This window comes from Lepisosteus oculatus, chromosome 15 (assembly GCF_040954835.1).
Source record: "Lepisosteus oculatus isolate fLepOcu1 chromosome 15, fLepOcu1.hap2, whole genome shotgun sequence".
In the NCBI taxonomy this organism is placed as follows: Eukaryota; Metazoa; Chordata; class Actinopteri; order Semionotiformes; family Lepisosteidae; genus Lepisosteus; species Lepisosteus oculatus.
The window spans coordinates 27,548,831-27,562,303 of record NC_090710.1 but is presented as its reverse complement, the minus strand read 5'-3'; the positions used below and the strand labels follow the sequence as shown (position 1 = coordinate 27,562,303).

At 38.0% G+C, this 13,473-nt stretch overlaps 2 protein-coding genes across 4 annotated transcripts in view; one reads left to right on the top strand and one right to left on the bottom strand.

The window, feature by feature from the left end:
- The window catches only part of cmss1 (cms1 ribosomal small subunit homolog), a 133,475-nt gene that overhangs the window by 56,294 nt on the left and 63,708 nt on the right, over positions 1 to 13,473 (bottom strand). The window lies entirely within an intron of this gene.
- filip1l (filamin A interacting protein 1-like) overlaps positions 1 to 13,473 on the top strand; it is a 110,510-nt gene that overhangs the window by 35,959 nt on the left and 61,078 nt on the right. Inside the window, exons 2-4 of the mRNA XM_006639180.3 lie at positions 8,950 to 9,256; positions 9,728 to 9,901; positions 12,351 to 12,529. Coding sequence (XP_006639243.3) covers positions 8,960 to 9,256; positions 9,728 to 9,901; positions 12,351 to 12,529 — 650 coding nt within the window. The 5' untranslated portion in view covers positions 8,950 to 8,959. The remainder of the gene's footprint in view (positions 1 to 8,949; positions 9,257 to 9,727; positions 9,902 to 12,350; positions 12,530 to 13,473) is intronic.

The window sequence follows — 13,473 nt, the reverse complement described above, 5'->3', positions numbered from 1 at the left end:
CTTTGTCAATTTTGTTTGTATTGCATGGGATCACTCATATGTTGGAATGTCCATTTTTTGGCAAACTTGAGCCTTTGTGGATGAAATTTCCGGATCTTTGGCCAAAATGGTAGTGTTGGAGTTCACGTTATTTCCCTATTCTGACAGGGGCTCCAGGACCCACAAATACAGAACGACCCCAAAATATAACAGACACCTCCTGCCATGCTTGACAGTGGTCATGAGTGTCTTTTCAACATCTCCGTCTTCTTTTATGGCTAATATAACGTTGATGAGCATGTAAAAAAAATCAATTTTAATTTAATCTGTTCACCTGACCAAAACACTGTTTCAAGTTTCATTCAAATGATGTTTGTCAAGTTTGAGTCGCATCTTTTTGTGCTACGTCCTCAGAATAAGCTTTTTCCTTGCAACAGGCCTATGAATGCCAGATTCATGCGGACTACTTCTAATGGAGGTTTTTGACATTGTGTACTGGAGATCTCCAATAGTTGCCTTTGGATTTATAGTTGCCTCCCAACTACCTGTTCCATAGTCTGTGGTATAAAGATACAATTGCATCCTGTTCATAATAAATATATTCCTTGCTAATGTACCAGCAGAATTCAACTTCTTAAGACACTGCAGTATATAGCGACAGATCCAGCTTTTTGAAGTTTCATTTATATCCATTCCCCTCTCTGCTAGTTTGAGACCAAGAATCATGAGGTGCTAATTGATTCTGACAGACAACTCATGAAGATGATTCACTCCTAATCAAACTCCATGACTTTGACGTTCTTCCTCTAGAAGAAAGTACATAGTGGATATCAAAGGTCTACGCACCCTTATTGAAATTTCAGCTTTAGCTAAATTTTGCTGATACGTCTGTAAGAACTGGAATCAAGACAAATCATATCAGACCTTTTTTCACCTTGTAATCAACTATATTTAAGTAAAAAAACTAATGGATCGTTTTTAGGGAAAAATAATTAAAAATAAAAAAAAAACTTTCAATGCCTTTGTTGTGTAAGTGTGCACATCGCATATTCTAACAGAATGTGACCTTGAGTCATACAGTTTACATCTTCATACATCGCCTTCCATCTCTTTAGCTGTTGAGGAATCTTTAACAGAGCACTAGTGGTTGAGTACACAGGAGTACTAACAGGGCTTCATGGGAACAGAAGTAGCTCTAGGACTTAAGGAGTGCTTCCATCCATCAACCAGTTGATACTAACCATACATTACTCATTGTCTAGGCACGACTTTGGAAACTACACGCATACTATAAAATGTATAGAAAGAATTTACTTCTGTAATATTAACATGTCTATAAATATTGCCTGCTCCTTTTTAAAGCCTGGGAATTTCCTTACTCGACTTCCAAAGGCAATGATTTATGACTTAATATTAACCCATCAACAATTTCTTTATGGCCGGTAATTTTAAGGGTATGGTTTTAGTTTATTAGGGGGTGCTTTTTTATTATTAAATATTGTAAACCTTAAGTGACACTTAATAAAAGACCATGCCAGTGGGGGACTACTCTACTCAGATTTAAGTTAGGAAAGTATTTGTATGTCAAAGTCAGAACAAAAATTATAAAGGTGTTTGAAGAAGCAAATGGATTTAATATGACTTTCAGACCAACCCTCAGGGGAAAAGTACAGCTCCTGACAAGTCACCTACCTTCTCTGCTCTGACATCACCCAGAGTGAAACAGGTGTTGACGTAATGCTATCTGAACAGAACTGTAGGGATCGAGAATAGATCAGCAATCCTCTAGGTGTAGTATATTATCCCCTCCATCAAAAAGGGTAACCATCACCTTCAAGGCAATGTGTGTTTATATCCATGGAATTCTCAGATACTTCTGTAACAGCTGTCTGTTTAGATAATAGAAACTGTTTCATTGAGACAGCTGTTCACTACGCAAGCAAGCGGAATGTTTCCACATGGAAAAACCCATGACAAAACTGTCCGTGACTTTGGTCTGCTAAGATGTCTGACCACGGAGATAGATGATTTATTTCAAGATCCCACTGATGCAGCTCTCAACAGCTGCTTGGAAGAAGCCTGCGTGTGTGCAAGTTTGCATGCGTGTGCACTGGGGTGTGTTTGCTCTTTGTGTACATGCATGTGCATGCAAAAGGTGACGTCTTTATCAAAAGTAACTGCAAATGCAAATGGGGCTATTATTTACAATTAGGTCACATATTGGCAGCACTTAACTGTATATTAAAAGCACATGGCAGCTGTCTGTACATGCCTGAACTACGACAACCTATGAATATGCTGCTGTGGCTAAACCTTGAATATTCTGGGAGGCAATGGTTTTAGCACTGTCTACAAATGTAGAAATGTCATGTTTCCCACAGTATCATGTGTGCTTTCCAGAGGACATACGTAAATTGAAAAGTGTATGTGTGCCCAAATAATATTCATTTCAGCTGTACCTCCTTAAAAAAAAAACTGAACGCTGTGCCCGTTGTGCCAAAGATTGATTAGTAGAACTGCAAAATAATTACCACACAACAAAAGAAACCACTGATGTATCTAAATATGTAAAACGTAGTATGATTTTTAAAATATCTATGCTTGAACAAATGAGGCTAGCTAATCGACAATTTGTAATTAAAAGCAATGTGTTGTCACTTGTCACCTGTGACAGGTTTCCTTAGAAGCATGCACATGATTGGCTTGGTTGGGATTAGTTACCCAGGGCTCTCTGGGCTCTCAGAAGAACTGTGGGAGAGAGTGTCTTTATTATCCCGGGAGCGGGCAAGTTGTTTTACAACAGCAGTGTTGGTGCACAGACGGACAGAAGAAAAAAAACCGACAGGAACAACCATATACTGTACATACATATTTACCCAATAGGTCAAGTGTTACGTAACGCTGTGGCTACAGGTATGAATGGGAACTTGAATCTGTTGGTTTTGGAGTTGGGGTTTCGGTATCTGTGTTCTGATGGGAATAACTGGAAGTTATTAAACAAGGGGTGTGAAGGATCGTCGCAGACGGATTTTGCTTTACGCAAAACACGGGAATGATAGATGGAGGAGAGGGCTCCATACTTTGTGATGCTTCTAAGAGATGCACCGTGCTTCCCCCTGGCACTACCCTTCCTGTAAAGTCTGCAGCATGTACATGTACTCATGCCCCCTGTGCAGTATATGTTGGTTTGAGCCCAGATGTGAAGAAACAATGTCCATTCCAATTCGGTGTGATTAAAATGAAAAACAAACAAAACATAAACGTATGACAGGGAGGAATTAATGGTCACCTCAGCTAAGCTCTGTTCGGCTTGTTTTTGATCTTAAAGAAGAATCGTTTTGAATGAGACAATGTACCTTTATACTACTTTTTTATAGTCAACAGTATTTTTGCAGTCTATAAACATTGAGAAAAAAAAGACTCTAAATACTCCACTAAGCAAACATATATCGGCTTCTTTTGTCCACAGACTCTACCTTTAAAGCAATGTGGAAATGCTTTGGCATTTCTGGGTGTGGTAGCCACAGCTCCATTACTCAGTATGTCATCCCCGAACCTCAAGACATGATCTCTCAATGGAAAGAGGAACTTTGCCTCTCACAACTTTTTAGAATCCTAGACTTTTAAAGTCATTCTGCAGCTTGGACAGTCCAATGGATGTGCACTGTAGTTTTATCTCAAAGAACAAAATTTATCAAAGGCGAGATGATCAGGGGGACATCTCTGAAGACCCCTGGTCTGAATTGCATACTTTCTTGTACCTTTGCCCCACTCATCCTGGTACAAGTGAGCACTGCGCAGTGCCAAACAGAGGCCAGTCTGCTCACAGTGGGACGTGTTATCTCTTTCATTTGGATTAAGCTATTCTATGATTTTGCATTCTGCATTACAGGGGGTGGTCAGGTCAGCCCAGTCCATAACTGGGGAACAGATCCCCTCTATTGTGGACATTTTTATAACTCGCTGTCTCAGGAAGGCCGGTAGTATTGCTGAGGATACCAGTCATCCTGGTTTCTTACTTTTCTCTCCCCTGCTCTCTGGTCAGCGTTATAGGAGCAAAAAGGCACAAACCTCCAGATTCAGAGACAGCTTCTTCCCACAAAATGTCAGATTACTGAATACTACCTCTACCACTGATTCACATTGGATTTCGTTTCACACTGCTTGTGTTGTATTTTATTTCAGTAGAGTGTTATTTAACTTTGTTATTGTTGCAGCTGTTGTTCTCTATTTAATTGGGTGTTTCCTCGATGCCTTTGCATTAGAACATAAATGCAAATAACCATTTCATTGCACTTGTGCATATGACAAATAAACTGAAGGTGCTATACTGCCACACATTATAACTGAAAGCCTCAAACATTACTACCAGGAAAAAAGTAGTAACTCTGCAACTCCGAACAGCTCTTTAAATCCATGGACGATATATCTATATTTGAAATTCTAATGAGCAAACATCTTTATTTTGCAGTCTCTAAGATACTGAGTTATAAAACACCAGATGCTGAATAACTGAATTACTGTGAAGTTTTCATTTTAGCACATAAAACAGTTTGCAAAAAATAACCTTTGTGTTAGAGCTCTGAGAAATGTTTCAATCAAGAGGTACCCAGGATTTATTGACCATTGTTTGTTGTGTTGCTCAGAGGGCACCGTAAAAGATGCTGTGTAAATACCACTATAAACATTATTGCTAAAAGCTGCCAATAAAGGCTGTGCATGTTTTTGCCTCATATGGTCACTAATCAAGTTTTCCAGTTTTGGCAGATTGCATTTTGTTAGGTTTCTTGCCAAGACCCTGCAAATAAAAAATGTGCTAACAGAAAAACTATGAAAGCACACAACATACAGTCTGATGGCAAGAAGATATTAAGGCTCTCTCAGAAAAAAAGCACCGTAGGATCATAGCAAGGTTTTACGATTAGAATAATGATCCGCTTCATGCGAATGTACAACAATAGCTTTGAACTTCACTACAGCACCATACCAGCTGTCCATCTGTAGCAGCCTTTCTGAAAATTTACATTCTAAACATGGAGATTTTTTTCCACTGAGAACTGTAATTTAAAAGTAATAATAATTGTTAAAAAACACAATACAGTGATTATCAGTCCATCAATGGTCATCAGGTCCCATAATACAAAAGGGTTCTATATAGTCACCAGATTCTTCAAATGCACGGTTCCAAAATAGACTTGAAATTAAACGACACATAATGTATTCACAAAACACAACACAGGACTGCAGAATGCATTTCTAGGCTGTACTAGAATAAATAAAAATATTTCAGTTCACACTTCACACTCAGAAAATAAGGATGCAAAAATATTGGTTGTTATTTTTGTAATTTATGATGTTTGGAAGTGGTGAGCTGATGGCACAAAAAGTGGTTACATGTCATTACTTTAGACAAATAACTGGAAGTGGTTCCTTATAAAGCTAGACAAGGAAAGTTTAGCTTTGGGTTTTTCTGTATGTTTATATTTAGCTTGCATAGTCTATCCCACTCTGAAAAGACAGCAGCAGTAGGTTTTTGAAAATAGTTCATCTTAAAATTGGCACATGAGTTATCACCACTTTACAGGATATGTCAATTGTCCAACTCAATAAATTTCAACTGCAACCGCAATGTAAAAAATCTTGAAAATTATTAGTCTTAAATACTTTAAAAAATAATGATTATATGGGGTCTTTACTGTTCCTCTTTTGCCTGAAATCACAGAAAACATGATCCTTTTTGTGAGAAAAACTACCTGAGGAAATGGGAGGAAACAAGAGTTGTTTATTTCTACACAGACCCTGAAATTGTATAAACATTCCTCATATATATACCCCAGTTTAATCCCCTCAGTATTTCTCACAACACACAGAAGAATAGAAGAAAAATCATTTCTAGATATTTATGGCCCGCTTAAACTATTTTAACTGTTCGACAGAGCTGCAAAGTAGTGTTCACAATACATGTGTGTAAAATTATCATGTAGACGTAAACCAAAAACAAGTGAAACAGAAAAGCCTCAGTACAAAATCAGTTCCAGATGCAATATAACATTGTTCTTCAGAAAGTCGTGCTCCCTCATCACTTCTGAACTCTGCAAGTACTCACTGGCAGAGACGAACTAAAGCACAAGAATGGTTGGAGGCTTATACATTATTAGTGCTTTCTCCTTCAGCCCACAATAACCTTTTTTGGGAAACCCCTCCTCATCACCCCCTACCCTGTAACTACTTCAAGCAACAGGAAACGTAAACAAAGCAGGGAACTCATGTGGTCTGTTTAGGCCCATTTGCAAATCAATCTCTGAAGTGCTGCACAATCTCCGAGATCCCAGGCCAACTTGCACCAAGACATCACCTCAAACGGAAACTGGTTGTCTGCTACACTTTCACTGCCCTTCCTTTACAACTGAAGATTGAGAGCCATTAAGACGTCACTATGTTTATTACAATTCTAGAGGGGAAGGGTGCGTACGAGCCAAACCTGGGAGGCCAGATTCATGAAGAATTTTATTTATTGAGATTGCCAGACATTCCGCACAGAAAGTGCTACTTTGCAGTCTTTCAAACAAAGCAACCCTCCATTAAGAGGTAACAGGAAGAAACACTTATCACCAGACTGCTTAAGTTTTTAAAAACAATATAGTAATAAAACCCCCCAAAATTGTTTTCTCAGCCACTACAATGCTTAATAGCCAAAATTAATATATCACAGAACTGAGACCTCACTCTGGAGACAAGAAGGAGGTTCTAATAGCCTTCATAACCTAAGAGACTTCTCTGCATCTCAGCTGCTGCTAGATGAAATTGAATACAAATGGAAAAGTGTTTAGGGAAAGTAAAGTGGTTTTCCACTGGATCTGTAGTGGATCTGTAGTGGTTAGGAATTAAGTTAGCATTGTCTTTGTTAGGACAGACAGCCTAACAATGCTCCTTTGTTTAATAACGGGCCTTGGGGTTATTAGACTGAAAATCACTGGTCTCAGACATTATGAACATTATCTAAACTCCCCATATGGTTAGTTACACATCTTTGCTAGGCAAAAGAGAACTCAATTATGTCAGCTCTTAAACCAGTATCATTGTTTAAGGATGTTACTGCATTAGCAAGCTCTTTAAATAAAGTTGCTCAGCCTGGAGCTCTTCTACAGCTTGGATTTTAGATGACGTCATGATTTGATCATTCTTGCCTTCCCTGTGTACATATACACATGTACCACAATTATTCTTACTCACACACAGATTGGGCATTATACTCAATAAGCCTCTTTTTTTGTCAAGTGAAAGGGGAATTTCAGTGCAAACACAAATCAAATAGAAACCACACAAAACTGCAGTTCCACATGTATTAGGCCACCGTATAAGGACTGTAAAATCCATGGCATTGCTGTGGTGCCACGCGTCTCATCTCTTCAACTAAGGTGTGCATAAATACATTACATGTTTAACAATTAGCAAATAAGCCAAAACACTGTAGTGTATTTTTATTTGCAGAGGCTGAGGAATACACCATAATTTGATCATCTTAGACACCACAACACAAATTAGTTAGTTTAATCCTTGTTTAGTGTTGCATCTAAAAACAAAAAGAAGTAGGCAAGTTAAATACAAAAAAGTAGACGATTAATGCCTAGAAATATGAATACTAAGTCACAACGCAATAATAATGAAAGCCTCAAAATTAGGACGAAACCATGTTAATTCCTTTCATGAAACTTCTGAAAACTGAAATGTTTAATCATTGACAATTTTTCTGACCACAGCTGGCAAGAGGTACGCTGATTCCTTTTCAAATCTGAGACTCTCACACTCCAGATACAATATTTAATACGCTTGGACAGACGCTCTATAATTTATAGCTCAGCATCCAGTGTAATGTTCAGTGCATGTTTGGGCTGACTCTCAGTTCCAATTTCTGTTTCGCATATGTGAATATTTTTGACAACCAGATCCAAAAAGTAGTGTCAGCCTGAAATCACTAAATCCCACTTTTTAAACTGTGTATTGCAGCTTCTGGTGCCTTTATGAGCACTAGTTTGTTTTTTGGGGGAAGAAAGTACTACCTGTGGTTACTGAAGTTAATTGTGAATGGTTAAACATTTACAGCAGATACTGTATTCATCCAGCATGCTTTTATGATAGGATCAGATTTTGGTGGTGGTGTTGTTCACAGCCCAAAGTTCTGGTTGTTTCTCATTAAAAGTATCCACACAAAATGCCGCAATGGAAGTGATGCATCAGAATACATCAGTACGAGCACCTCTGTTTCTTGCACTAGAGGAAGACATCTTTTCAGGATTAGGAGGTTGTACTGAGAGCACCAATTTGTGGGAGTAGCAGTATGGCATTATGAAAACATTTTGAAGCAAACAATTATAATAGTCCCAATTCAACTGCACTGCAGTTTCATATGATTTCTGATTGATGCTCGTTTTGGACCAAATCTCTGTCACATCAAGCACTATTAAGTAAAATCCATTTAGATGTTTCCAGCAAGCAGTGCCTGCTACTTTTGGTTAACAAATGATACTGCAATCCGAAATGCTGTTCAAGGTGTGGGAGTAAGAAGGCCAATAATGTCAATTTCTTTTTTTTATTAATTAAGACCTGTGCATTTCATGGCTAATAAGAACGAAACATAAAATGACAAAACACGAAAGGCATTTGTCAGATTTGATCACTGTAACCTTGCCCACCTAATATTCACCAAAGAGAAAAAAAATACTCTCCTTCTGATAAAGTACTTTCTTTTTAACAAAATAAAAGAGCAAAATCAAAATAATATAGTAACATTTTATTTATTCGGCATTTTGTGCTGTCCACTGTTCATGTCACATTTAATTGCTTTGCGTTGGTTTTTTTGCTCTATCCTTTTGTGGCAAATCAGTCCTGGCACAAAAGAAAATAAATAACTGCAAAGTATGTCAGTATATAGATGTCATAGCTCTCAATCTGTCTGTATTCCCTCTGTAGATAAACAACCATGCGTTCCCGTAGCAACAGCCTAGAGAGTTCAGGCAAGACAAAGCGATCTCCGCAAAGAGCATGCTCGCGACAGAGGAACTCAGAGCGCGAAGACCTCTCCACCGGGGGGACAGGAAGAGCAAAGCACACAGCGAAGGATAAGCAGTCCCCTGAAAACACAGACACCATCCGCAGGAACCACAAAGGGGGAAACAGTCAGAGCCACAGGACAGGTGGGGTCACTTCTGGAAAGGGCAGGGATCTCTCCCGGGATGATCTACTCTTTTTGCTCAGCATGCTGGAGGGGGAGCTTCAGGTAAGGATTTCATCAGTGACCAGAGTCCGGGAAGACCCTTTCCTCTAGTTCCTTCATCATCCACATTCTAATGACCTCACTTTTAGAGCTCAACAACTTCCTGAACCCCAACGCCAAGTGTCTGCTTCATGGCCTTCCATGAATTTGATGCAAATTTGTTTAGAAAAGGTGATGCTCAGTCACATATAGACCCCAAGCAGGTCCTTCCTGTGGCCTTTGTAACCTGGGCCCCATTGCACTACCGAATCAAACCAACATCGTTCTTGTTCAAATTCTGTCAAAGTCTACACGTAACATTTTCAGATGTACCTCTTTGGAATCTTTCTGGCAAAATTCTCGTTATGTCTTTTCCTGCTCCCTGCACGTTTCCGTTTCCCCAGTACATACTGTATCATTTTCTTGTATTTATCTTCTTTAACGGTATCATTTTACTTCCATACAGTGACTTATATGCTTTGCAATCCTTCTCAGGCTCGAGACGAGGTCATCACTGTCCTGAAAGCGGAGAAGATAGACCTGGCCCTGCTTGAGGCCCAGTATGGCTTTGTCACCCCACAGAAAGTGCTACAAGCACTGCAGAGAGATGCTATTCAAGGGAAGGCAACTCAGTGGCAGGAGGACATCTATGAGAAACCTATGGCTGAGGTAGGATTCAATGTGGTCTCAGATGAAGGAAAATGAGAAGATAAGCATTAGACTTAAGAGTGAAGAGGGGCTTTGTCCAGAGTAGAGACCCTGGTATAGTATACCCTGTATATAATACTACCTACTGTACTATATAATACTACATATATATATGTATATATCATACTACCCTAATAGTATATAATACTCATAGTAGTATAGTATATATTCACCCAAAGAAGGCTCCACAGCCAAAACATTGTGTTTTCTTTCTTCTCTTTTCAGCATGGAATAAACCTATTGCTTGTTCCGTAATATAGTATAATAATACTACCTACTATACTACTAATATAATACCGGTATACCCTAGTATATAATACTAGTATAGTTTTCCAATATACTAGCCTGGCTGCTAAAATTCAACTTCATGACATAGTCTAATTTTAAACCAGCAAAATATAAAACATAGTGTAACAATTTCTTAAAGCAATGCCAGTCTTGAATCTCTAGGCCCTGTATAGAATAAGTACTATTATCTTTCAGTTTTAAGGCCCTTCTATTAAAAGTGTGTAATTCTATTTAATTACATATTGTACATGTTCTTTACTTGCTAAAGTGGCTCTGCAATGTTACATGGCATATCTTAAATGAATGCGAAAATCAGTTTGACACCATAACAAGCAAATTGTTATTAAAGAGCAGATTAACTTGTCTTCATACCAGCATTTAAACAATACCTGATTTTGCCAGAATCATAAAAAATTACGTAAGCTGTGAGAACACATTCGACACAGCCTTACTTATCAGTAATGGTCTACCAGTGGTAAAGCCAATACAGCATGCAGGACATTGATTTCCTTAGAACTCGAAGCTCTTGGGTGGAGCTCTGTTTGGAAAGCGATTATAACCAAGTGCATTCTTTTATTTTATCTACTGAAACTTGGCAAATGACAAAAAATAATGTTAGTACTTTACACCTAGCTGTGATCTTTAAGGAAAAAAAATGTTCTTACTTGTTTATGTCCATACTCTGGTAGTTTTAAAACAAATATATAAAGCAATATCTATTACATTTACAGAAGAACATGGCTGCCATCAAGGAAAAAAAAATAATGTGAGAAAATGATCTTGTCATTACGAAATAGAAGAATATGTCATTATTACGACATAGTATACTATTGCACACTTTATGTGATAATCATGCAATATCACAATTGTCATACTATACCTGCATTATCATTTGTTGACTTTCAGTTGTAAGCAATGAAATCGATTAATCAGAACAATCTTTCTTGTTTAAGGATAAGTGTGAGTGTCCTCATGGTTATAATGATTGTGTTCACATTAGGTACAAATTGTAACATTTGATTACGAATAAACTCCATTCGAAAGTACAGTAAGTTTGTGGGGCATTCTGCAGCACTGGACATACTGTAGTCATGAACACTTGACCCATAGTTTCAGCTGAGATACTAGCTTCTAGGTGCTGTCATTGCACAATGTAATAGGTTGTTTATACACTCAAATTAACAGGACATTATCTTATAATTAGGAGCTACCACATTAAATGTTGTTTCCCCCGATGGCAGCCATGTGCTTCCGTATAAATTGGAATGATGAAAGTGTTCATTTTTCAATACATTCCCTTAGAACAAAACAAAGCATTTGGAATAGATTATACTGAAGGGAGCAAAGAAATTGCACTGGCTTAAGCTGTTCAAAGTACTTAAGAGTGATGTACTCTCATTAAAATCAGCAGAAATAATATATTATGATAGTAAAAATGACTATTGTTGCTATTATGTAAGATAAAACCTATCCAGTGCAAAGTAATCTGGTTTCTGGAAATACTATGCTCCTTCACTAAACAATTTTCAGAGCAAATAAAATACCAATGTATATTTTTGTTGCCAGTCAGGAAATCATCTATATTGTGGCCTCACAAAAAACACCAAATTGTAAGGCAATCTAAATTAACAAGGCCTGAACAGATACACATGAATGACATTCAAAGACCCGTAAGAAAGTTTCAGCCCTTGGAGATCTGTAACTAAACAAAAATGAACAAACTAGTCTGTCCCAATTTCTGAAGTAGAAGGTGTGTGTGATTTGGAAGGGGGATTGGGGTACTACACAACCTTCTCTAATATAAAAAGTGTGCAATTTGCCCAGATCAAGCAGCAAGTGTTTTGGTTGTGTAGTGAACTAATACATCTAACTTTAAAACATGTGGCCTCCTGGAAGATAAAGCTACACTCTGTAGCTTCCACTAAAATAAGTTAGTAAATATTCAGCCTATTATGACCTATCTTTGTTTAAGGGCTATTGTGAGCTTGCTGTATGTGTTTTTATGCTCTTTAAAAACTCTTAAGGTAAGGGGTATAATTCTGTAGAGCAATTGAGATTTCTGCATTAGGACATTCAGGGTAAAACAACTGGAGAACAGCGAGCTCTCCTTTTTCACCATCAGCTGGACAGGGTGGTGGAGAAGCAGAAGGAGAGCCATCGGCGTATGCTGGAGCAACTGCTCCTGGTGGAAAGATCACACAAGCAGGCCATTCACAAGCTGGAGGAAGAGAAGAAAAAGCATACAGAGTACATGCAGAAGAGCGATGAGTTCACCAACCTGCTGGAACAGGAGCGTGAGAGGTCAGAGCAGCTTTCTCCTGCTACAGAGCAAACCTTTTCTTCTAGAGCTTCATGTTAACACGAAGCACACCGATTTTCCCACCCCATACAGTCACAGTGGCCAAACACGGTCTTCAGCATGATTCTATAATAATACTTTAAAAGCCCCATTAGTTCCCCTGTTTCCCTCCAAGAGAAAATGCTAAACCCCTTGCCACTATTTACAGCGAAACACAAATCTTAGAATAATATTTTTAAACATGCCTTTTAGGATTCATATCATGCTGCTCCCTATCTATAAAAACATATTTTTATATTTTAATTTTCCCTAAATATTAAGAAGCACTTAGTTTCACAAAACATTTATTTTTTCAGAAGCTAAAAAGGTTGCCTCTCTTGAATCTATTAGGTATAGTACAGAAGCCTTCATGTTGCCATATTGTTTACCCCTACAACAAAAAGCAGTCTCCTGCACAATATCTGAACACTCCTCAGTTAGGCATTATTGATTGTCTCCTTCATTGCAAAGCATTAGAAAAACATTTTCGAATGTCAGTCAATGAGTTGTGTCCTGAAATAAACTTTGGTACCAATCTCTCGGGGGCAGTTACTTTTTTACTCTCTAGCCCACCTTCCTACATTTGCTCAAAGAAGGGTAACTTCTGTATTCCCTCGTAGTTAAAAGAGTTTATAGCCGTTTTATGTCTGACTTTCTCATTACGTGTCAAATGCCAGATGCTTCTATTAATTTTTTTTTGCTTCTGCAGGAACATTGCGCTTTTTAAATTTTAAACATCTGGAAATCATTCCTCATGCGGAGAACAGTTTCTCCAAGCCTTCATTACGCTAGTTGTTCAATTTAATGGTAATGAATAAACACAGATCAGGTGATATTTAACAGAATAAGTTGGTGAAGCACATTTTCTGATGACATTAGGGTTTGAAGACATTATATTCACACTGAC